The sequence below is a fragment of the Eumetopias jubatus genome, unplaced genomic scaffold (genome assembly GCF_037043125.1).
Source record: "Eumetopias jubatus isolate StellerSeaLion01/CBP00866 unplaced genomic scaffold, mEumJub1_p1.0 scaffold_9, whole genome shotgun sequence".
Taxonomy (NCBI): domain Eukaryota; kingdom Metazoa; phylum Chordata; class Mammalia; order Carnivora; family Otariidae; genus Eumetopias; species Eumetopias jubatus.
In genome coordinates, this window is record NW_028274815.1 from 76,342,728 (window position 1) to 76,366,175 (window position 23,448).

Sequence of the window (23,448 nt, forward strand, 5' to 3'; positions counted from 1 at the left end):
AGAGATAACACTAATAACTGTGCATGACACATCTTCTAAGTATCAAGGAAGTTAGCCATGCACACTAACCCTGGGTCTTCATGGTGTCCTCACAGTGCCCTCACCCAGAGCAATAGAGGGAGGTTGGTTGTATTGTTTCAGTTTTACATCTAGCGCCCTGGTGGTGTTGGGAGAGGTGTCTTCGTCCCAGATTGTGAACTAGAGAAGAAAGTAAGAACCAGAGCCAATAGGTTTTCTGACCTGTGGTGTTGGGTTGGGTAAGAGTTGGGGGGATGGAGAAGAGCAGGAAAAGACAGTCTTGATGTTGAGTTGAGTAGCTGGTGAGTTTGTGAAGTTCTAAACAGATTTCAGCATTGGTAAATGAAAAAAAAAGTTATCAACAGGTTAAAAAAAGTGGTGTGCAGGGCGCCTGGGTGGCTCAGTTGGTTAAGCGACTGCCTTCGGCTCAGGTCATGATCCCGGAGTCCCGGGATCGAGTCCCACATCGGGCTCCCTGCTCGGCAGGGAGTCTGCTCCTCCCTCTGACCCTCTTCCCTCTCGTGCTCTCTATCTCTCATTCTCTCTCTCTCAAATAAATAAATAAAATCTTTAAAAAAAAAAAAGTGGTGTGCAGTGGGGGTACTGAAAGGGGGCTGAAAATGTTGGGAAGGTTTTCAGCTGTGAGCAGCGAAAGGAACTATTGAATGAGAAGCAGAGGTGATGGTTCACAAGTGTGTGAACATAAAACAAATGTTTGTGCCTCCTTCAGATGACATAGGTGGCTTACTATACTGACCATCTTACTAGTCTCAACCACCAACCACATTTTCCCTGGTAAGCATAATACTTTAAAAATAGTCTGCAATGGAGAAAGTTTTTAAAAATTAAACTTTGTTTCAGAATTTAGTCTGTGGTGGTGATTTTTTTCCTTCTTCATAGTAGTAGAGAGACTGGAAAAAGATCATACCCTAGAAACTAAGCAGCCAGACAACATATCTTGACTGTCTGCTCATACGTTCCGGTGTCTCACTGTTCCTTGAGAATCATTCCTTTGCAGTTAGTATAACCTTATAGCTCACCACGAAGAATAGATTTGGCTATTTTTAATTAGCCCCTGATGCTAATTCTTTTACAGAATACAAGAAATCAAAATGTGGTTCTAAGAGCATCTAATTAATGCGAGCTCACAATACCAATTGGTACTCAAAAGTAAATGTGTAGTTCACCCAACAAGGCTTTTTAACAGATGAGGAACTCTCTAATCAGAGAATTTATAACATATCCCAGAAATAACATAAATACAATATTATAGTATTGAATATCAGTGACTTGAATGTAGGGAATTTTTTAAAAATTTATTTCTTAAGTTTTTGTGATAATATACACATAGAGTTTACCATCTTGACCATTTTTAAGTGTTCAGTTCAGTAATGTTAAGTCTATTCACACTTTGTGCAAGTAACCTCCAGATCTTTTTCATTTTGCAAAAATTGAAGCTTCATACCCAGTAAACAGCTCCCTACTTCTTCCTTCCCCCAACCCCTGGCAACTATCATTCTACTTTCTATCTCTGTGAGTTTGACTACTCTTGATACCTCATATAAGTGAAATCATATGCTATTTGTTTTTTTGTGACTGGCTTATTTATCTTTGCATAGTGTCCTCAGTATTCATCCATGTTATAGCCTGAGTCAGGATTTCCTTCCTTTTTAAGGTTGAGTAATATTCCATTGTGTATCTATACATCCATTATCCATCCATCAGCCATTGAACACTTGGCCTCCTTCCACCTTTTGTTGTGAATAATGCTACTGTGAACATGGGTGCTCAAATATCTCTTTGAGACCTTCCTTTCAGTTCTTTTAAATATATACCCAAGAAGTAGAATTTGCCAGATCATGTATTTTAAAAAATTCAATGTTTAGTTTTTTTTGAGGTACTACAGTACTTTTTTTTCCCCACAGAAATGTACAGAATGTTAATTTCTGGTTTTATTTTTTTTTTAAAGATTTTATTTATTTATTCAGAAGAGACAGAGAGAGACAGGCAGAAGGAGAAGCAGGCTCCCCGCTGAGCAGGGAGCCTGATGCGGGACTTGATCCCAGGCCCCTGGGATCATGACCTGAGCCGAAGGCAGACACTTAACGACTGAGCCACCCAGGCGCCCTAATTTCTGGTTTTAGTTAGACAGTAAGGAACTTCATTGGGTACCTTGATGGTCTGTTTGTTTCTGGGCCTCATTTTCCTCTAATATTAAGAACTATTGGGCATAAACTTAATGCTTTCTCATTGGCATTCCTCCAGTGTGTCGCGGGTACCTTCCCTCCCTGCCCACCTGTGTACCCCAGTTCTGTTGAAACAATTAAATCATCTGCTTTTCACTGAAATTTTTTGGAGACCTGAGGAAATAGGAAGACCCAGGTGGTCACGGAGGGTAACTACCAATTATATGGATGCAATTCCAAATCTCTTTATCTGTGGCTTTCTCTTTATTGAAACCTCATGTTCTTCAGAAAATGAGCCTCTGCTTCACCCCACCTTACTTAGATCTTTTATTAACTGAACCCTATGTGTTTATAGATTACTAGACCGTAGTTTTCATTTGTTGGTATTTTGCTTTTTAAGTGAAATTCATTTTATCTTTTATTTAATAAAGTTGCACAGAACCCACCTAACTTACTAAATCTGTATGAAGCTAAGAAATAAAAGAGAGTAAAAAACTGAAGATTGCTTATTAAATATTGCCTTTTCTTTCGGTGAGCATGTGTCCTGGAGTGAACAGTGAGATGTGAGTTGGAAATGTATGATCTCTTTAGTGTCTCTGGCTGTGCTGAATACAATTCAAGGCAATTTTTACTGTACACCATGTTCACCTTAGCCGCTGGCTTTAGACCCTACTCCCACCAAGGATGTGACGATATTATACTTGTATGCTGTCTCCTCAAATAAATCAGACCCCTAGGGAGTAGAACTTACCATAACTTGTACCCCTTTGGGGCCAGAAGACAGTGCCTTTTCATCTGAGCAAATGTGAATTCTCTTCCATCCCCTGACCAAGCCACAAGCCTGGCCCTCTGCTGATCTTCACGTTCTCAGCAAATGGCACTACCATTGACTCAGTTTTTCAAGATGAAATCTGGGGATCGAGTTTGGATTCCTGACTTTTCTTTGGCTTGGCATCTCATCCACCAGTATCATCGGCTTCTCTACGCTTCATCTCTACACCACTACCCTTGTCCAAGCCACCCTCATCTTTTGCTTAGACAATGGCATTTGCCTCTCTACTTATATTCTTGCCCCCTTCAACCTCTTTTTTATGTAGGGCAGAAGGACCTTTTAAAAACACAGATGAGATTAACTTAATTCCCTGCTTAAAACCCATTAGTCATTTTCCATCACACTTTAAATAAATCCAGACTTCTTACAATTGTTTATAAGCACCAAAATGACCTGACCAGCCCTGCTTCTCCAGCCTCATCTTAGGCTGCTTTCCTTCTTTCATTCAACCCTAACCTCGTGAACCTTCCTCTAATAGCCCCACCTTGTCCTGCCCCAGGGCCTTGGTACATTCTCTTCACTCTACCTGAGGAGACTAAGCAGGTTTTCAATAAACATTATATTTACTGAGTGAATGAATGAGTCAGGAGCTTCTTAAGGAAATAGATTATACTAAGTACCACCTCTTAAAAGTAGATATGATACATGGTGTAAGTTTATAGATTAGAATGCCTAGTGCAGGGGTTCTCAGTTGGGAGCTATTTTCCTCCACAGGCAACATTTGGCAAGGTCTGAAGATAACTGGTTGGTTTTCATAACTGGTAGTATGTCATCAGCCTCTAGTGGGTAGAGGCCAGAGATACCAGTAAACATCCTATAATGCACAGGACAGGACCCAGAACAAAGAATGACCCATCACCAAATGTCAGTAGTGCTGAGGTTGGAAAACCTTACTTTAGACTAATGTATTTGAGTTAGGAGATGTCAGTTTTAGTAGCTCTGTTGGGCCTTTAAGTCTATCACATTTTATAAATAGCCTATTTAAATAATATTAGGAAAACGAATCTCCTTGGTTAAAGACTGTCCCTCCTCAGGGACTGTATATTATAAACCATAAGCGCAATGCCCCTAGTCCACAAACTTATGAATTAAGATCCCCCTATTGGTGAGCATCTTGCTCAACTTCCTCATAATACTAACATGAGCTCAGCCTTTCCGTTCGTTCTTCTAATGATAAAATGACCACTAATCTCCAAAGTTAAAGGCATCCCTCTGGATTAGGTGAGAACTCTTCCTCCTCTCCCATTTCAAAGGTTTCTGAGTAAACATCTTTTTCATGATAGCTAAGATTCTGCCAGTTATGGAGACATGATTTATTCTACTAAGAGTTCACCATTAATTTCAAGAAGATTGCAACTAACCACTATATTAGCCTTTAAAAAAAAATCAGGAATCTATAGAATTTTATTTTTTATTATTTTTTTAAAGATTTTATTTATTTATTTGACAGAGAGGGAACACAAGCAGGGGGAGTGGGAGAGGGAGAAGCAGGCTTCCCACTGAGCAAGGAGCCCGACGTGGGGCTCGATCCCAGGACCCCGGGACCATGACCTGAGCCCAAAGCTGATGGTCAACGACTGAGCCACCCAGGCACCCCAGGAATTTATAGAATTTTAAATACATGCAGGCATAGGCATACACAAATAAGACTACAATGTAAGACTATAGGCTTTGCTGTATAAATGTCCAGATATCCATTTTGTGAGACAAATAGACACAGGAAAGGTGCTTTGCTTCCTTTGAATAAACTGAAAGCAGACTGGCCAGATTCACCCAGGAAATGAGTTGGGTGAAAGCTAAAGTATTTGTTAAAATGTTACCTCATTTGGGTCATTCAGGAAATACTTAGGAAAATAAGAATGTGCTAACTTAGCTTATTTTCAAGTGTGTGCCTCTCTGAGGCAGGACAAAGGAGCTGGAAATTGTTTCTCTGGATATGTGAATTTATGGAGCGTGCTCTGTTGGAAAAAAGTATCAAGGATAAGCCTCTTGAGGATCATAACTAATAGAGCTAATATCTTCAAGGGTCACCAAATTATTCTTCTGAGACACTGAATGGCACAACTTACTCTTAGATATAAATCACAAATGTGGAAAATGTAGCATATGACAAAAAGGGCAAACTTGATAATATAAGTACTATACTTATACTTCTCAAATAATTACCCTGAGGGATGATCATTAATTCATCTTTGCCATACTCTTGGTCATTATTATGAGCTGTGGTAAGATGATTAGTCAGAAAGCACTGTTTCTGGGGAAATCATCAGAGACCACTAAGAAAAGTATTGCTGAGGAATAATACTGCACGAGACAGAAGTCCAGTGGCCAAGCAAAAACAACTGCCAAATAAAAAGAATATAAGCAAGTACCACAGAGGAATTAAGAGAGCGACTTAATAATGCAGAGCTGGGAGAATGTGGACATCCCAGATGGTTGGAGAGGGCTGAGGTGAGTTCTCTTTCTACAGCAACACCTAGCAATGCCTGAAGGGCACAGCGAAATTAAAATCACACATGGGCATGTTATCCATTAATGAGAATACCTTGTTGGGCTCCGGGGTGGCTCAGTCGGTTAAGCGACTGCCTTCAGCTCAGGTCATGATCCCAGGGCCCTGGGATCGAGCCCCACGTCAGGCTCCCTGCTCAGCAGAGAGCCTGCTTCTCCCTCTCCCTCTGCCTGCCGTTGTGACTATCTGTGCTCTCTCTGTCAAATAAATAAATAAAATCGTTAAAAAAAATAAGAATACCTCGTTTTTTAAGGCGTAATTACAAAGTACTTTTCACATCAGTTATCTTTTAGACTTCACAAGAGCCTCATGAGATGAGGTGTATTATTAGCTCCATTTTTATAGATGAGGAAACAAAGGCCTAGAGAGGTTAAATCATTTTCCCCGAGGTCACCTGCTGGGTCTTGACTGGCTGTGAAGCCTGTGCTCACAGCAGGCCAGTGTTTCTCGACCTCAGCACTACTGACATTTGGGGCTGAATGATTCCTTGTCTTGGGGGACTATCCTTTGTGCACTGTAGGATGTTTAGCAGCATCTCTCACCTCTACTCACGCCCCCTTTCAGTCATGGCAACCAAAAAATGTTTCTAGACATTGCCAAATGTCTCACAGGGGCAAAATCACCCCACATTTAGAACCACTGGCCTAAAGACTCAAGTTCCTCAATAGGAACCTAGTGGGCACCAAGAGGAATGTCCTGTCACAATCAGCTTCGTATCTGGCCAAGAAGGCTTGTTTATGGTGGAAAATGCATAACAACGTCTCCTGAATTTGGTTCTCACACCCTTCCAGCAATAAAGGGAAAGGGGACTGGCCAAAATGGATTATGGATGGTGACTTAGAAAGAGCTGTTGTCTCGTTCAGCCAGTTATTCAGCAAATAAACGTAACCATTCCTGGGAGAATGGTTTCGTAGAGGCACCAGTGTTTGAGCTGAAGTAGGTTGAGAGGGAAGATCACAAGTTTCCTGGAGATGAGCTTGGAGGGTTGAGGAATTCATGTAGATAACACCACTGGTTGGTAGGCTAGGAATAGTGAGCGGGCTGATGGCCCAGGCCACAAACATATTCTGCCTGGAGGACTTGCATTCATTGGTCATTTTACTTTGTAAGCCAGCCTATTTGCAAGCAGTCTTGGTGTTTACTTTCACTATGGAGTTAACTATTGCCTTGAAAGTACTGTTTATCTCAACCCACATGGTAATTGCCTTAAATTTAAAATCAAATCAACAAACTTTTGCATTCCAGTAAGGCTCTGTAGGAGATAAAATGACATGGTTTACACAAAAAGATAAATAGCAATCAAGGCAACATATCTTAGGTGCCAAATGAGTGGTTCAGATAAATACTATGGAATGAGAGGCTGGAGAGATTGCACTACCTAGAATTGTCAGGGAGGACTTCACCAAGGGGCCCAATGAACTGAGCCTTAATGGATAAGTGGAAATAATATGAAATCTGTATAATGGACTGGGGAATCACACAGCACACACCACCCCCCGCCAGTACATTTTAGATGCTTGTCTTAATACCATCTAGTCTCATTATTTTGGAATATGTCTAATAGCAGATATGAAATCCATTTAGAGACTCGTCCATGATAATTGTCCACAGTTCATTGTCAGGAAAACTCATAAGCAAAAAGGGTTTTTTGAGGAAGTTCGTAAGGATTGGTTTCACTGACCCCTTTGTTCCCGTTAGACTCACAGAATCACCCTTCTCTGAAGAAAGTTGCCCTCATTGGAAACTGGGCTCAAGATTTGGAGAGACCTTACTGCAGCCTGTGTGTATGGCTTTGCGCATTTCACATACTCAGCTGGGTGATGGGAGGCCGTTATCAACAAGGAAGACAGAGGCTTTTGCTTCTCGAGACACTGCCTGGATTATTCCATGAATCCCCAGCCATCCAGGAGACTTTTATAAAGTCTTTTATGAGACTTTATGCAAAAAATGCATAAAATGGACACAGCAGATGTTCCTGTATTCACTGCAGGAGGTGTTGAGTGGCAAATGAACAAACAAACGGGGTGGGAGGGAGCCACCCAAATCTCCGTTCCTAGGGGCTTAGAGGAATCCTTTTTCTCCTTCCTCCATGTGAAAATATAAACAGTTGTCACTTTTTGACTTATAAAGATTCACAGTCTTTTCCTTTTGTTTACTTTGATGACCTTTGAAATAAGCTGCAACCCAAAGACTCAAAAAAAATTTTTTTCCATCTTCATTTTTCATAAAGAGGAGTCTCTGTTACCACAGTGTGCTGGAAGCCAACAGACTCGCGAGACTGGCTCTCACCCAGGCCCAGCTTGCAAGGCCTTCTGCCCCAAATCCCCTCACTGGGTAGCTAGCTCAGAGTAATGTGCATTAGCAGCCTGAGAGCATGCTAAAGGCCTGTTTTCTATGGGTCAGCTCTTTTTATAAGGCAAATTTTACAGCTGCTCTAAAATCTGGGAAATGCAAATTAATATAATAACTTTGTATTTCCTTTCCCTGCCGGGGAGCCAGCCCTGGAGATAGGACTGCCGCTCTCAGGTATGCTGTTGCCCCCCAAGCTCTACCCCCGCAACCCCCTGTGGCCAGCCTTCTCTACCCTCAGTGAGTCTCTCCTTTGAGCTGCTCTGCACCCACACTGGGCACAGATCTGAAGTCCGAGGAGGGCAGGAGCAGCCTTGGGAAAGTCGTAACGTCTTCTCTTTCATGCTTTGAAAAGTTCCTTTTCTTGGTGAGAAATGCCACCCAGCCACCTGCGCCAGTAATGTAGCGTGTGAATTTTCATACTGAGTATGGAGTTGAGGGATACATGATAAAAAGAGTATTGTTTAGCTTATATTGTTTCTGACTCCAAAAATAATGCATTCTTCCTTTGTGGTCCTAGGACAGTCCTGTATCTTCGTTGTGGTGGTAGTTACACAAATCTGTGCATGGGGTGAAACTGCCCCCACACACACACGTATGAATACATGTCAGAACTGGCAGATCATTAATAGCAGTGCCAATGTCCATGTTCTGGCTTTGAGACGGTACTACAGTCATATAAGATGTCACAGGGGAAGCTGAGTGAAAGGCACACCAGCTCTATCATTTTTGCAGTTGTTATGAGGCTCTAATTACTTCAAAATGGAAGGTCAAAAAGAAGTAATGCATTCTTATTGTAAAATATTCTAAATTACAGAAATATGTGATATTGAATATAAAAATTCTACCCCCACTGTTAACAATTTGGCATCAATGAAAATAGGATCGTGCTATTTTTGCAGCTTGCTTTTTCACTTATCAGTACGTCTTGGAGGTAATTTCATGTCAGTCCAAATAAATTTATAACTTATTTTTAATACCTCTATAGCTTGAGCATATATGATGGGATACTTGAAGTAATACCCCATAATTTTTTCAACTGGTCCTGTACTGGCTGTTTCTAAATTTTCCTGTTCTAGTCAGTGCTGCTGAGGATCATCCTTGGGCATCTCTATCTTTGCCCATACCTCTAAGTGTTTCTATGAAATAAATTCCTAAAAGTGAGGATTGCAGGACTGAAGAAGTGCCTATTTTCCACTTTGATAGCAACCGCCAGACTTCCACGTTGCTGGTTTGTCCAACTCCGGGGGTTACCATTTGTACAGAATACATCATATGTGCAACAAAATGGCCCTGCTGATTACTCCCCAAAAAGACTGTGATGATTTATACTCCCACCAATGATGAAAGAGAGTGTCTGTTGTTTTACCCAGTAATGAATTGGGTCCTACCCTTAAAAGAAAAAAATTCAGTGCAAATCAATTTAAAAATATATATATATTGCTTTAATTGCACTTCCTTAACCATTAATGAAATTAAACATTTCTTCATGTGTTTATTGGCTATTTGTATTTCATCTGTGAATTGCTTGTTTATATTCGTTGCTGAATATTTGCAGTTCCCAAAGTGTGTGCCAAAGCGCTGTAGGATATTTTAAATTTTTGAGAGCAGCACAATGACACTTGCCACCTGTGAGATACTGTGTGAACCACTAGCTTGAAATAACTTACAGTTATCAACATTAGCTCACGCCATACATCTTTGCAAAGTTGAGTATTTGAAAGTTGCTGTGGTAAAAATCAAGTACCATGGGAAAATCAATGGGGAACAGGAATGAGGGTGGTGGAGGCTTGGGAAGTTCTCAAGTATCCAACAGGCACACACATCTCATTAGTAAATAATTGTGGTTATTAAAGAATGAAATCAAAATATTTTTTCTTTCAACTTATGTGTATTATTTTTTTGAACAATTTCTAAGTTGTTATGGCATAAATACTTATTAGGTTGTTTGGACCTAACTACTTAATAAATGGAACAATTAGGTTATATATTTTGGCCTAGAGACACCATGAAAAAATTATTGCGGTGTAAGGGTGCTATGAATGGAGAAAGCTTGTAATTCCCTGTCATATTTCATTCTATTACTTTCATTTTTGTTATCGATTTGCAAGAGGTTTGTTCCATAGAGGAATTAGCAAATGTTTTACCCCTTGTTTTTTACTTTTGAATATTCCTATTAATTTTTGCTATACAAAAGATTTCAGTTGTTATGTTGACATACATCTTTTTTGTGTGTGGCTTTGTTTCATTTCTTAGAAAGCCCATTTTTACCTTAAGATTATAAAATATTTTCCTGTTTTCTTCTAGCACATTTTTTAAAATTTTATTTTATTATGTTAATCACCATACGTTACATCATTAGTTTTTGATGTAGTGTTCCATGATTCATTGTTTGCGTATAACACCCAGTGCTCCATGCAAAATGTGTCCTCCTTAATACCCGTCACCAGGCTAACCCATCCCCCCACCTCCCTCCCCTCTAAAACCCTCAGTTTATTTCTCAGAGTCCATAGTCCCTCATGGTTCGTCCTCCCCTCCGATTTCCCCCCCTTCATTTTTCCCTTCCTACTATGTTCTTTTTTTTTTTCTTAACATACAATGTATTATTTGTTTCAGAGGTACAGGTCTGTGATTCATCAGTCTTACACAATTCACGGCACTCACCATAGCACATTCCCTCTCCAATGTCCATCACCCAGCCACCCCTTCCCTCCCACCCACCACCACTCCAGCAACCCTCAGTTTGTTTCCTGAGATTAAGAGTCTCTTATGGTTTGTCTGCCTCTCTGGTTTCATCTTGTTTCATTTTTTCCTCCCTTCCCCTATGCTCCTCTGTCTTGTTTCTTAAATTCCTCAAATCAGTGAGATCATAGGATACTTGTCTTTCTCTGATTGACTTATTTTGCTTAGCATAATACCCTCTAGTTCCATCCACGTAATTGCAAATGGCAAGAGTTCATGTTTTTTGATGGCTGCATAATATTCCATTGTATATATATACCACATCTTCTTTATCCATTCATCTGTTGATGGATATCTTGATTCTTTCCATAGTTTGGCTATTGTGGACATCACTGCTATAAACATTGGGATGCATGTACCCCTTTGGATCACTACATTTGTATCTTTGGAGTAAATACCCAGTAGTGGCAATTGCTGGGTCGTAGGATAGCTCTGTTTTCAACTTTTTGAGGAACCTCCATACTGTTTTCCAGAGTGGCTGCACCAGCTTGCATTCCCGCCAACGTGTAGAAGGGTTCCCCTTTCTCCGCATCCTCGCCAACATCTGTCGTTTCCTGACTTGTTAATTTTAGCCATTCTGACTGGTGTGAGGTGGTATCTCATTGAGGTTTTGATTTGAATTTCCTTGATGCCGAGTGATGTTGAGCACTTTTTCATGTGTCTGTTGGCCATTTGGATGTCTTCTTTGCAGAAATGTCTGTTCGCGTCTTCTGCCCATTTCTTGATTGGATTATTTGTTCTTTGGATGTTGAGTTTGTTAAGTTCTTTATAGATTTTGGATACTAGCCCTTTATCTGATAGTCATTTGCAAATATCTTCTCCCATTCTGTCGGTTGTCTTTTGGTTTTGTTGACTATTTCCTTTGCTGTGCAAAAGCTTTTTATCTTGATGAAGTCCCAGTAGTTCATTTTTGCCCTTGTTTCCCTTGCCTTTGGCGATGTGTCTAGGAAGAAGTTGATGGGGCCGAGGTCGAAGAGGTTGCTGCCTGTGTTCTCCTCAATTCCTGTCTCATATTTAGGTCTTTCATCCATTTTTGTGTGTGGTGTAAGGAAATGGTCCAATGTTTTCTCCTAACACTTTTATAGTTTCTTTTTTTATGTAAAATAAATTTTACATCTAAAATTTATTTCAGTGCAAGACTTTGGGTAGGGACCCATTTGTATTATTTCCCTAAGACCTAGTTGGTTGTCTTAATACCTTTTGTTGAATAAGTTGGTCTCTTCACTACTATGTAAATGTCACTTTTACCATCCTCTGAATTTCCAGCAAACTTATTTCTGGACTCTTGATTCTCTCCCTTACAGTACTTGGTGTTCTATCTTGGATTTTATGCATTTTATTTATTTATGTACATAACTTACCCCTGTTCTACATCATAAGCGTTTTATGCATATTGAATCTCTGTGGCCTAGAGCTGTTTTCTCTTCTCTCTCCCTCCTTCCCTCCTAAAGCCTTTTTCCAAAACTTTTATTACAGAAAAATTTAAATATACACAAATATAGGCAGAATAATATAATGAATCTCATGTACCCATCACTCAGCTTCAACAGTTACTGATTTATAACTATTATTGTTTCATTTATTCCACCACCAGCTTCCTTCCTCCTGTATTGCTAAAGTTAACTGTCTAGACTGAACAAATTATCCGTGTTATTTTTCAGTAAGTTTTGGTACCTCAAAGAGATCCTTATTGATCTCAGTATTGTCTTTAAGGACTCAATAGTTGAAGATCCAGATAGATAGAAAAGATAAACTAGCAAGTATAATAAAGCTTCCCCTAAATAAGTTAAACTGGGATTTATTTTACAAATAAGTAGTTTGTAATTTAAAACATTTTATACATAGCTTTACAGAAATATATTTGTGTTCCAAAGTTAGGAACTCTTTGGTTAGAACAGATATTAACATCAGTGTGTAGTCAATTGTTTTTGTGTTTTTAAAGATTTTATTTTGGGGGTGCCTGGTTGGCTCAGTCAGTTAAGCATCTTTTTGGCTCGGGTCATGATCCCAGAGTCCTGGGATCGAGCCCCATGTCGGGCTCCCTCCTCAGTAGGGAGTCTGCTTCTCCCTCTGCCTCTCCCCCAGCTTGTGCGCACTCTCTCTTTCTCTCTCTCTCTTCCCCCCACTCTCTCTCTCAAATAAAATCTTAAAAAAAAAGATTTTATTTTTAAGTAATCTCTGCACCCAGTGTGGGGCTCAAACTCAGAACCCTGAGATCAAGAATTACATGCTCCACTGACTGAACCAGGCTGGTGCCCTAGTAAATTGTTAATTCTTTACGTGCAAGCCTTTGTTGATATGTTGGGTTAACACTGAATACCTTTGACATCACTTTCTAAACTTCACTCTTACCCAGTAGCTTGGGGCCCTTGATGCTTCTTCTGCATGAGGGGATTCCTAATTGCATGGTAAAATTTGTAGCACCAGGCCAGCGATGATCTAAGACAAATGAATACTCACTGTCTCATTAACACTGTGTGGTTCTCCCAGCCCCTTTGCATGGGGACCATGCAGAGAGGTCACCTTTAGCACCCTGGGTGCTGCTGTGAACATAGGTTCTGCCCCTGCCACCCCTGGCAAGGAGGCATGGTACAGTTCCAAATCAGTAAATACTCCATTCATGGAGCCCCTCTCTCCACCAGACAAAGCTACCTATCCTTGGGACCCCAGGGACTGTAAAGAACAGAACATAGTCCTTGCCTTCAAAGAGCTGTACTTCAGGAAGGGAAATTGTAGATTGATAACCATGATGACAGGATTTAAAAAAAATTTTTTTAAATCAAATGAAATGAGCTGTTGGGCACTGAGTAAGAAAAGAGTATGTGTTGGTGGCGGGGAGGGGGGATGGCAGTTGATGAAAGAAGAGGAAGGTTTTATGGAGGAGGTGGTGTTAGCTGGGCCTTACAGTATGAATAGAATTTGAATAGGCAGAGTTGGAGGGGGTGGTGGCAGGAGAAATAGAAGGAACATCCTGGACAGAAAAGCATTTATAAGTTATCAGGAATGGGAAATTGTCCCATTTAGCCACAAAATAGATATGTGAAGTAGAGGAAGAAGGAGGTAAAACGAGAAAGGTAGGTCAAGACTTCAGTGCCCAGCGAAGTCTTTAGGCGGTTGGGAGTCATTGAAGGATTTTGAACTTGGGAGTGATACAGTGAGGGCTTTAAGGAAGTTTCTCTGCAGCCATGTGCAAAATAAGCTTTGGCGGCGGAGACCAGTGAGTTGTTTTCATCTTCTAGGCATAAGATCTTTGGTTCCTGAACTAGAACAAGGGGAGTATTAATAGGAAGGAGGGAATGCATTGACACACAAAGTGACTTTTAAGGGCCTTACACACTTTGTGTTTGCGTACATTTTAGTCCTTAAAGAGATTCATGGGCCTATTTCCTGCAATTCTCTTTCCCAAGCCAGTGTCAGCTAGGAAGTAATTACACTTCATAATTAGCACCCTTTTCCTGGCAGTGACAACACAACACAGCCAAGTGTCACCTTTTGGGAACTTACCAAGACCTTCCTGAGGATGTGTTCTCATCTGATTAACAGGTTGAGGTTTGGAGGAGTAACCACTTGAAATGCTTCCCCACCTGCCCTCTAGCATTGGTACATGTGAGTGGCACATGCCCACCAAGCCCTTTCTAGTAGGGATGACCAGGTTGAGTAGCTGAATCCCAGGGTCATGCCTCCTGTCCACAGGGTTGTCGATAAAAAAAGAAAAATATGCTGAGCTCTCTGCACAGATGACATAGGCAGCTACATATACCCAATGAAGACCATTGCCTGCAATATAGAAGTCAGAGGCTGGGGGGGGCGGTGCCCTGAAAAGCCTGTGGTCTGGTTGGGGATAAGATTAATGGGCCTGAAGCAGAAAACAATTAAATCCTAACCCTCATTGTAATGATTAGGAAGGATATATAAGTTAGAGAACTCTTCTGTCTCTCACTTCCATCTCCTACCCCCTCACATACACACTTACCCTGTACACACATACAAACGCAGTCTACCTTTTAAATATTTTTTGCTGTATGTCTTTCTCCACATTTATATGATTAAGCATGTTTCTGTGAATTAGAAAGTTTAGATTCCTCCCTCAGTCATCCCCCTTCTCACACCCCCTCCTTTCAGCCTGACTTAAAGCCATAAAATACTTCTGCCTGCCTGCCTTTCGTTCTGTTTGTATGAATTAAGTCGACAGGATAAATATTCACATTCCCAACTACAGGCTGAAACAATGTTTGCCTGTTCTGCCCAGTGAGTCGAGAGAAAAAGGGGGCCTGACATCACCCTATACTGTACATTCCCGGCATAGATCATTTATTTAAGTCCCTGAAAAAATACAGATGTTTTACCAGCCGAAATAAAATCCTGTGTAAACACTGGGCTTGGAAAAATGTGGCTCTGACTTAGCTGTGGGGGTTGGAGCAATGCAGAGAGAAGCCTAGGCAAAATGGCAGATACAGAAATTTTATACTCGGCTGAATGTGATAGGGGCAAAAGCGTTCTCCCAAAGTCTGCATGCTGCAAAAGAAGAAGAAGGGGATTTGTTTATAAGAAAATACAGTTGCAAAAAGTGGATAGATTCCTTGATCTTCAGAGTTTGGGATTTTTAATTATTACGATACGTGGAGCTCATTTTCTATCTGACCTCTGAAATGGGCATCTTTTTTCTCTTTGGAGTTGTCCTTTTTCACAGCCTGCCTAACCTGGGCCTGTTATTGCTGGATCCTGCTGTTGCTGGAGCTCAGCTGCTGTTGATTTTATAAGGGGGAAAATTGCCTGGAAGCCATGCTTGGTGAAGAGGAAAACCCATCTCAGCGTTGCATTCCCAAACAGCCATATATCATCTTGATCTTGTCTAACACAGGTCACTATTTTCGTCTAGCAGCATAAACCAGACATATTTTACTGGTGCAGTGCAAGTTTTTTCAGGGATCTGCCTCATGACTCTTTTTCGGCCTGTGGCATTTATTCAAAGAGCATTACATTTGCTCTTGTGGAGTCACTTTTAAGATTCAAAGCTGCCCAAATGGACCCCGTGCTTTACACAGATGCTCGGGGGCTCCCCTGAGTCTCTGTGTTTATTTTTTTTTTTTTAAGATTTTATTTATTTATTTGACAGAGAGAGAGAGAGACAGCAAGAGCGGGAACACAAGCAAGGAGAGTGAGAGAGGGAGAAGCAGCCTTTCCCCAAGCAGGAAGACCGATGCGGGGCTCGATCCCAGGACCCCGGGATCATGACCTGAGCCGAAGGCAGACGCTTAATGACTGAGCCACCCAGGCGCCCCGAGTCTCTGTGTTTAGAGTGGGGCTGGGGGTGGGCAAAGAGTAACTGCTTCCCGGTTCTCTAGACTTTCCTTCGGTCCTCCGTGAGATTCATCAGGGCTTGCATCTCAGGGGCAAGAACACTGACCCACTCCCCACTGCTGCCTGGCCTCCCCTGCTGAGGGCCTCTCCTAGTGGTCCCATTGCCTGTGATAGTCCTGGGCGGTGCTGCTGGTGTGCACTTGACGGTTGGCATGTGCTTTCTTTCTGACCGGGTCACAACCGTCTTAAGTCAGCAAAGCTTTCTGCTGCTTTTTTTGCCAAAGACACCTCTGAGTCCACTCTGGTCTTTCTCTTAAGGGCCTGTAGAAGCTAGAGGCAACCCACTGCCCTGCTTCCTCCCATGGTGGTCATTCATAGAGCTCCTTTTCACTCCCAAAAGAATTCTTGCTATGCAAGATAAATTACCCCTGACTAGAGCAGTCATCACGCGGATGTTCCTAACCAAACTCCTGAGGTCCCCTTCCCTCATTCCCAAACCTGCATATTCCCTTGTGGTCACTGTCTTGGACGATGGCTTTCCATCACCAGCTGCCTGAGTGAAGAGGCTCTTTTCTGACCTTCAACTCCACGTCTAAACGCCAAGTTGCCAAATCCTGCTTCTTCAGCTTCTAAAATGTCTCTCAAGTGTATCCTTTCCCTCTCCATTCCACTCCTTTTACCATCTAGATTGGGGCTCTCACAAAATCAGAGTCCTACCAGCGCCGGGCAGATGAGTGACTGAAGGGGAACTGTTAGAAACACACAGCCCTCCCTCTTGGTCCAATCCTTTGTTTCTAAACTTTTGATAGAGATTTGGGTTCAGTAAACACTTCGTTTTCCTCTTGATTCTCCAAAAGTTTAAAAAAAAAAAAAGGCAAGAAAGCAGTGATAAATGACGCTGACACTCCACCTTAGCCCCATGGTGAACCTGTCCCCGCAGGTGCCTGTTGCCCCGCAGGAGTGCGGGCCCGCAGTCCCCAGGTCTTCTGATTTTTCAAAAGAAGTTGGAAATCAGGATGATTTTGGTGTGAAATCTCCCAATTCGTAAGTGACAGGTTGAAAAATACTGTGCAGGTCAAAGAAAACATCTGCAGCCACTTTGGGCCCACCGCCATCCTTGGCTTTCAGCTTCTGGCTTCGACCCTGACCACCTGTAGTCTAGACCGATAGCAGTCTTGGTCATCCTGCCCCCTCTTATCCAGCCTCCACACTGTCTTGGCCTTTCCTTTCCACATTACAGATCTGATTATGTGAGCGCTGATCCTCCTCATTCCAACCCAGCCTCTCTTTGCAGCTGTGTCTCTTACCACCCTGCACACACCCTGGCTGTGCTGTCGCCACACACAGCTACTTGCTGTCCCCTGAGCAGTCCTAATATTTTCTTTCCATTCATAGGATTTTTTAAGAACAATCACAGATTTACAGAAAAACTGAGCAGGTAGTACAGAGAGTTCCCATATATTCCTTTCCTCCCCAGTTTTCTCCTGTTATTAATATCTTGCATTAGAGTGGTATGCTTGTTACAATTAATGAACCAGTATTGACACATCATTATTAACTAAACTCCATAGTTTACATTAAGGTTTATTCTTTTTGTTGGCAATACTGTTGCCATTTTTAACATTTAACATTTTTTTATAATTCAGTTTCTTCTCTGCTTGCATGGTCTTCCCCAGATTCTGACCAGATTTGTTTAAGGGTTAAATAGGAATATTACTTTTTTCTGCAAAGCCTTCCTGAATGTTTATTTTTGGAATGGGGGCTAAAGGGAGGGGGCAGACAGAAAAAGGAAGAGAACTAACATTTTTATCAGGTGCCTAATGGGTGCCAAGTACTATATAGTCCTTTAAATCTCTCTACAGTCCTATAAGCCAGAGACTGTTATATACTGTTTACCGTGAGGAAGCAGAGGTTAAATAAGTTGCCCCAAGCCCCATAGCTAGTAACTGGGTTTACACCCATACGCACCTGGCTCCCAAGCGTGCACCCCTCCCACAGGGCTGCATCCCCTCCACTGACCTGGCCTCTCCCTGCTGCAGGGAGGAGTGCGGTGCTGTTCAGCTGTGTCCCCACTCCTTACCTGGGGTTGCGGGAGCTCCCCAAACCCAAGGGCATGTGTCCTACAGGCAGAGTCAGTATAGGAAGAGGCACCACACAGCAAAATCAATTCAGCAAATGCTCGTTGCATTCCGGCTGTGTGCTGGGCTTGGTCAAGGGTGAGGTCAAGCATAAGAGGACAGGGATGGCAATGCCACCACGCAGGTTCTAAATCGAGACCAGGCAGGGGCAGGGAAGCTGTGGATTTTCCACTTATCCGTGACTAGAGTGTAAGCTGCGGGGAGCAGGCGCTCCTGTGTTCTGTGCCACGGCTCCTAGGACAGCGCCTGGTAGTAATTGTTGTTTAGTAAGTATTTGTGGACTGAATATTTGAATCCTATTGCAAATCTGGGAGACCTAAAGTAACACTTCACTTCTCGGAGCTCTCCCATGCGTTCTGTTGGTCACGCAGCTTCGGTTTCTGTTTGGTTCAGTGCAGTCCTGTATTACAGGCTGTTTGCAAATTATCCCAGGCCTGGCCTAGACCACACTCCTAGCCCAGAGGTTCTCCTGGACCAGAACTTTCTCGGAGAAGGGGGAAAGGAGGAGGAACTGCCTTGTCCCCCGCCGTCTTTTCCAAGCTGATGGACAAATGACCCTTCCTGGAAGCTGGCTGCCTGGTGCTCCTGGACCTGACCTTGGATCGTAGTTCCAGAGGCCTGGCCCCACCTCTGGACTTCACACCAAAGGATGGCCTCATTTTTCTTGGACAAATTAAAACAGACCCTCTAAATGTCATGGGAAGGTAGCCGTGTATTCAAATATAGTCATTAATTTTCTCAAAAAAGAAATAATCTCAAACACACTCACTTGTTTCAGACATGGGCTTACAAAACTTTTCTTTCCTCCCCCCCACCCCTGTCTTTTCCCCTTCCTCCCCTTCCCTGCCCGGTTTTCCCTTGCCTTCTGTGACCCTGTCTTTCACGTCTCTCTCTCTGTCTCTCCTCCATGTTTCTTTCCACCATGGTTCTCATAAGTGTACCTCCCTCTGCAGTTGTCCCATGTAAATAGATCGCTCTCTGTTCCTGGTGAATAACCAGGATCACAATTGTTGTCTGGGTTGTGCCCAAGGTGACAGAATTGATGGACCTGGAGGTTGATTTTCATAAACCAGAGCTACCAAGCGTTTCAAAAACAGCCTTGTTTTTGCCAAGTAAGGTGAGCAAATATAGGACTAAGTTTAAACATCCATCAGGACTTATTTTTGAGGTGATTGCTTCTAAATGAGAGGCATTTGAAAATCTCACAGCTTTCTTTACAAGTAAATTCCACGCTCATGTATTTTGCTGGTGTCTGCTGATTAATTACCATCCTGTGACACCATGAAAAGCCCTGGTGGTTGGTTTTTTGCAGCTGTGGAGAGAAGTAAAGCAATGCCCAGTGACTTTGACAACTCTTTCAGGGTATCGGGGATTCAAGGAGAGGGAGGTGTGTTTTTTCACTCTGGCAGTCACCACATAAGAACAGAAGCCCCAGCCAGACCCATTTCTCCAGACTTCACGACCTGTGGTGTGGGTCCCTGCAGGGGTGTGGTGAAGTAGTGATACTTGATCTGTTGCCTCTGAAATAACAGATCCATTATTAGAGAAAGCATTTTCAGTCTCCACATCGGGACTTGCGTGCAGTCTTCTATACCATTACGTCTGTTTAGACCCCTCCCAAAATTAAATAAATAATAATAATAACAGTTACATATAATAATCACAATTTTTTTTTTAATTCTCTAAACAGAGGTGCTCCAGATATATTTGTTGTTGGTAACTGCAGATGTCTGACCCAGGAAAACTGCTAGCTCATTCCCGTTCAGGCTCTCATGATTCTGGGTCTCTCTTATCTTGGCCTCCTGCTTTTTTTTGTCCTTATTCGCTTCCCTATTTAACTCTCACTTAGGCTCCTCATCGGCAGGAGAGGAAGAGAGGAAAAAGTTGAATCTTGTCGCTTTGAAAGAGTCACCTGTAGCTCTGGCGAAGGATACAGTAGGGGAGGGAACCAAACATTATTAAAATGGACTTTCCAAGTTCTCGGTGTGTTTATGCGTACCAGCTTTGCTCCGCCTACCGTCTCCCCCTGATTGAGATGAGACTGCAGGAGCTCTCTGCCATGCCTCTTTGTACTCCTTGGCACCGGCTAAGGTCAGAGGATCTCATCTGTGCCTTAGTCCTCTCTCTCCGCTGCAGGTTTATACTCCTCACAGAGTGTTGTTGGTGTCATCACGGAGTGTGAATCCACGACATGCTCACATGAGCCGCACACACGCGCACGCACACACACACACACACACACACAGGCACGCGCGTGTGTCTGCTGGATCTGTGGCCTTCATTCTAAATAGAGGCAACTAGAGGATTTGTCTTTCTCTGCTCAATTCTCATACATAATGTCATGTCAGCATGAGAATAGGTTGTATCCATTTGGCTGCTTCCGCACGTCTCAGTGGGGAACTGCGAAAAAAATTGAGATCGTTTACAAATATCACTGTCCTGTGTTTGCAAAGGCAGGCATCTTCGTGGCCTGCTGCTTTGGCCAAGACGGTTCTGACAAACCCAACACACAAACCAATTTGGACTCTTGAGACAGCTGATTTTTCCTCTGCAGTAAGACTTTGACTTGAAAAGGTACATTTTTTTTTCATGTGAGACTGCTCACCTAGAGCAAGATGTTTGCCTTTCTTTGCTAAAATCATTTTCTTGGCTGTTGTAACGAATAAGCTCTTGTATCAAATGAGTGTTCAGTCACTGAGTAGTCAGTCACTCTTGTTTGGAATTGCGCAGGGGACCCAGAGCAGAGGTAGGGATCAAGGGCACAGGTTTCTTGTCCCTTGCTGCGTCCTCCCAAAACCAGCTTGCTTCCTGCGTGGAGACCAGAGCCACATTCTACAGGTGTCTGTTTTCTTTGAGGGGAATATTTTGAGGAAACCTAACAGGGAGGAACTGAACATTGGGAAAAATATATTTTCACAGCAGGATATTGCTTTTTTCTCTTTTCTGGTTTAGGTTTTTCATTTGTTACAAGCCTGCACAGACTCCAAATACAGACTGAATGCATACTTTCAGCAGCTGCTGGCTGACGTTGCTGTTTGTACCAGAGCCAAACTCTGGCTGGCCGAGAGGTATGTTAAAACCCCACATGAGCAAAGAGTTATCAGGGGTTAGGAATACATTGGAGAATGGCTGTTTCTAGTTGTGGGAGTTTTAAAAGTCATTGGCATGCATTTTCTAAACTTATTGGAGTATTTATCTTTTTAGAACTTTGGATTGTGGTAAGAAAGAAAAATATTTTCTTGACAATTTTTCTGAAACTGCTGCATGGCTAGGGGGCATGTAATATGGCTTTTTATCGGTCCACTAGTCAGCTTGTTTTTATTAATACCTGCCATGTGCCCAGCCCTGTGTCAGATGTGGTACAAACTCTTAGGTGCCACACGGCAATTAGAGATTGGGGTAAGACGTGAACAGGCACAGAGAGACTGGTAGGGTGTGAATAAGAAAGAGAGGTGCAAGTTGCTCCCTTTTTAGGTAGGCAGTAGAATAGCTTGAATAATGAAAGCACAGGAGGGTGGATACATTTATTTTTTCATTCTGGCCATTGTTCACTTATTCTAGAACTTAGGACATTTGCTATGTGAACAATGCTATGGAATAAAAAGAAGCTCTCATTCAGTACACAGGGAGTCCTCTCTGTTACAATGTGTTCAAAATCCATGTTGCAAGTCTATGATATTGGTAGGACAGTATTACTGCAAGGGCCCCCCAGTCTGTCCTCTGTAAGTTCCAGCACAAGAGGTCCAGTAGAAGCCCACAGGCTACCACATTCCATGCCAGAGTATCTTGCGTTCGATTAGAAATCAGTGTATGGGTTTCCTAACATAGCAGCCTTTTCGTTCGTCAAAAAAATGTACTTGCGTTCACTTTTGTTGGTTCTCCACCTCACGTAGGAAGGCAGGAAATGGGCAGTACAGGCCCGCAAGTCACTGTAATACAACAAAGTCTTGTTGAACAAAGCTGACCTTTGTGTTAGGAGGTGGAAGGGATTCAAAGATAGAGATAGAGCTCTGGCTTCAAGGAACTCATATCCAGGAGGTGAGAAAGATGTGTGAAAAGGTAATTTCCACCGCATATGGCAAGGGAAATAACAAATGTGTGTAGTAAGCACAGGAGTAGCCCAGAGGAGGGGCAGGGAAGAGCCATCAAGAGATGAGTAGCATTTCGGGGCACCTGGGTGGCTCAGTCGTTAAGCATCTGCCTTCGGCTCAGGTCATGATCCCAGGGTCCTGGGATCGAGCCCCACATTGAGCTCCCTGCTCGACAGGAAACCTGCTTCTCCCTCTTCCACTCCCACTGCTTGTGTTCCCTCTCTCGCTGTCTGTGTCTCTCTGTCAAATAAATAAATAAAATCTTTAAAAAAGAGAGAGAGAGAGAGAGACAGAGAGATGAGTAGCATTTCAGCGAGCAGCCAGGGCAGGGAGAGCATTCTGGGCGCTGGTCATGTCAGTGGCAAGGACATGGCTGTGAAATGGCTTGGCAAGTATGGAGAGCGGTAAAGAAGTTAGCTCTTCTGGAACCTTGTAGAAGGTACATGAGGCTGTGGAAATCCAAGGAGGCTACACAGTGAAAGCTCCTCAAGGAAACCTCTTGGTGAAAGGGAGCCATTGAAGGATTTCTCGGTGTGTGGATGTGTGAGTCTCCATGTCTTGTCTAAGCACCTCTGGCTCTGGGCAGGGATACTGATGGGGAAATTCTCTTATGTCTGAAATGCCAGTAAAGTGATGGTTAACTCTCATTTTTAGACCAGTTTGTGTTTTCTCTCTCTTACGTAGAGAGCAGGAGTTGATTGACCATAAACTGCTTCTCTGAGCCTAGTATCATTTGCCTTCTGTGTGGCTTTTAGATAACTCCCCTAAGCTGCCTTTCTTGGGAGAATAGGGAATTGTGGTCACACGTGTGCTCTCATCTGTTTGTCAGTAGCAGGCCAGGTCTTCCCAGCTGATGTGTCTAGGGATCAGGAAGTCAGGACTCTCCAGGAACCATCCTATTGAAATTTCTGCTTCCAGCCAGGCCCGCCCCAAGACAGAATCCTAAATTTCCTGTTCTGCAAAGTGCTGTAAAGGTGTTTCTGCCCTCTTAGCCTGCTGCCCTTTCATGGGTTTCAGAGAAAGTCATCATCTGCCGGCTTCCTGAGCCCACTCCTTCTTGTTGGATGGAAAGGAGGAGATGGTGTCACAGCCAGCCGTCTGAATGGACCTTCATGCTCTGCAGTCAGTGCCTAAAGATGGATGACCAAGTGCCATCAGCCTCTTCTTCAGCTGGAGAGGTCCTCCTGTCCTCTTTTAACTTTCCTTCTGGTCCCTATTGCAACTTTTCAATTAGGCTTTCAGCATCATCACCACCCCCCACACACACACACACACGTTCTCT

The 23,448-nt window shown here is 42.8% G+C and overlaps 1 protein-coding gene across 5 annotated transcripts in view; it reads left to right on the top strand.

Annotated features, from left to right (window-relative positions):
* THADA (THADA armadillo repeat containing) overlaps nucleotides 1-23,448 on the top strand; it is a 322,099-nt gene that overhangs the window by 200,481 nt on the left and 98,170 nt on the right. For all 5 annotated transcript variants that reach the window (XM_028103861.2, XM_088026549.1, XM_088026548.1 and 2 more), the window contains one exon: nucleotides 21,028-21,143. In XM_028103861.2, the coding sequence (XP_027959662.1) occupies nucleotides 21,028-21,143 (116 nt within the window). The remainder of the gene's footprint in view (nucleotides 1-21,027; nucleotides 21,144-23,448) is intronic.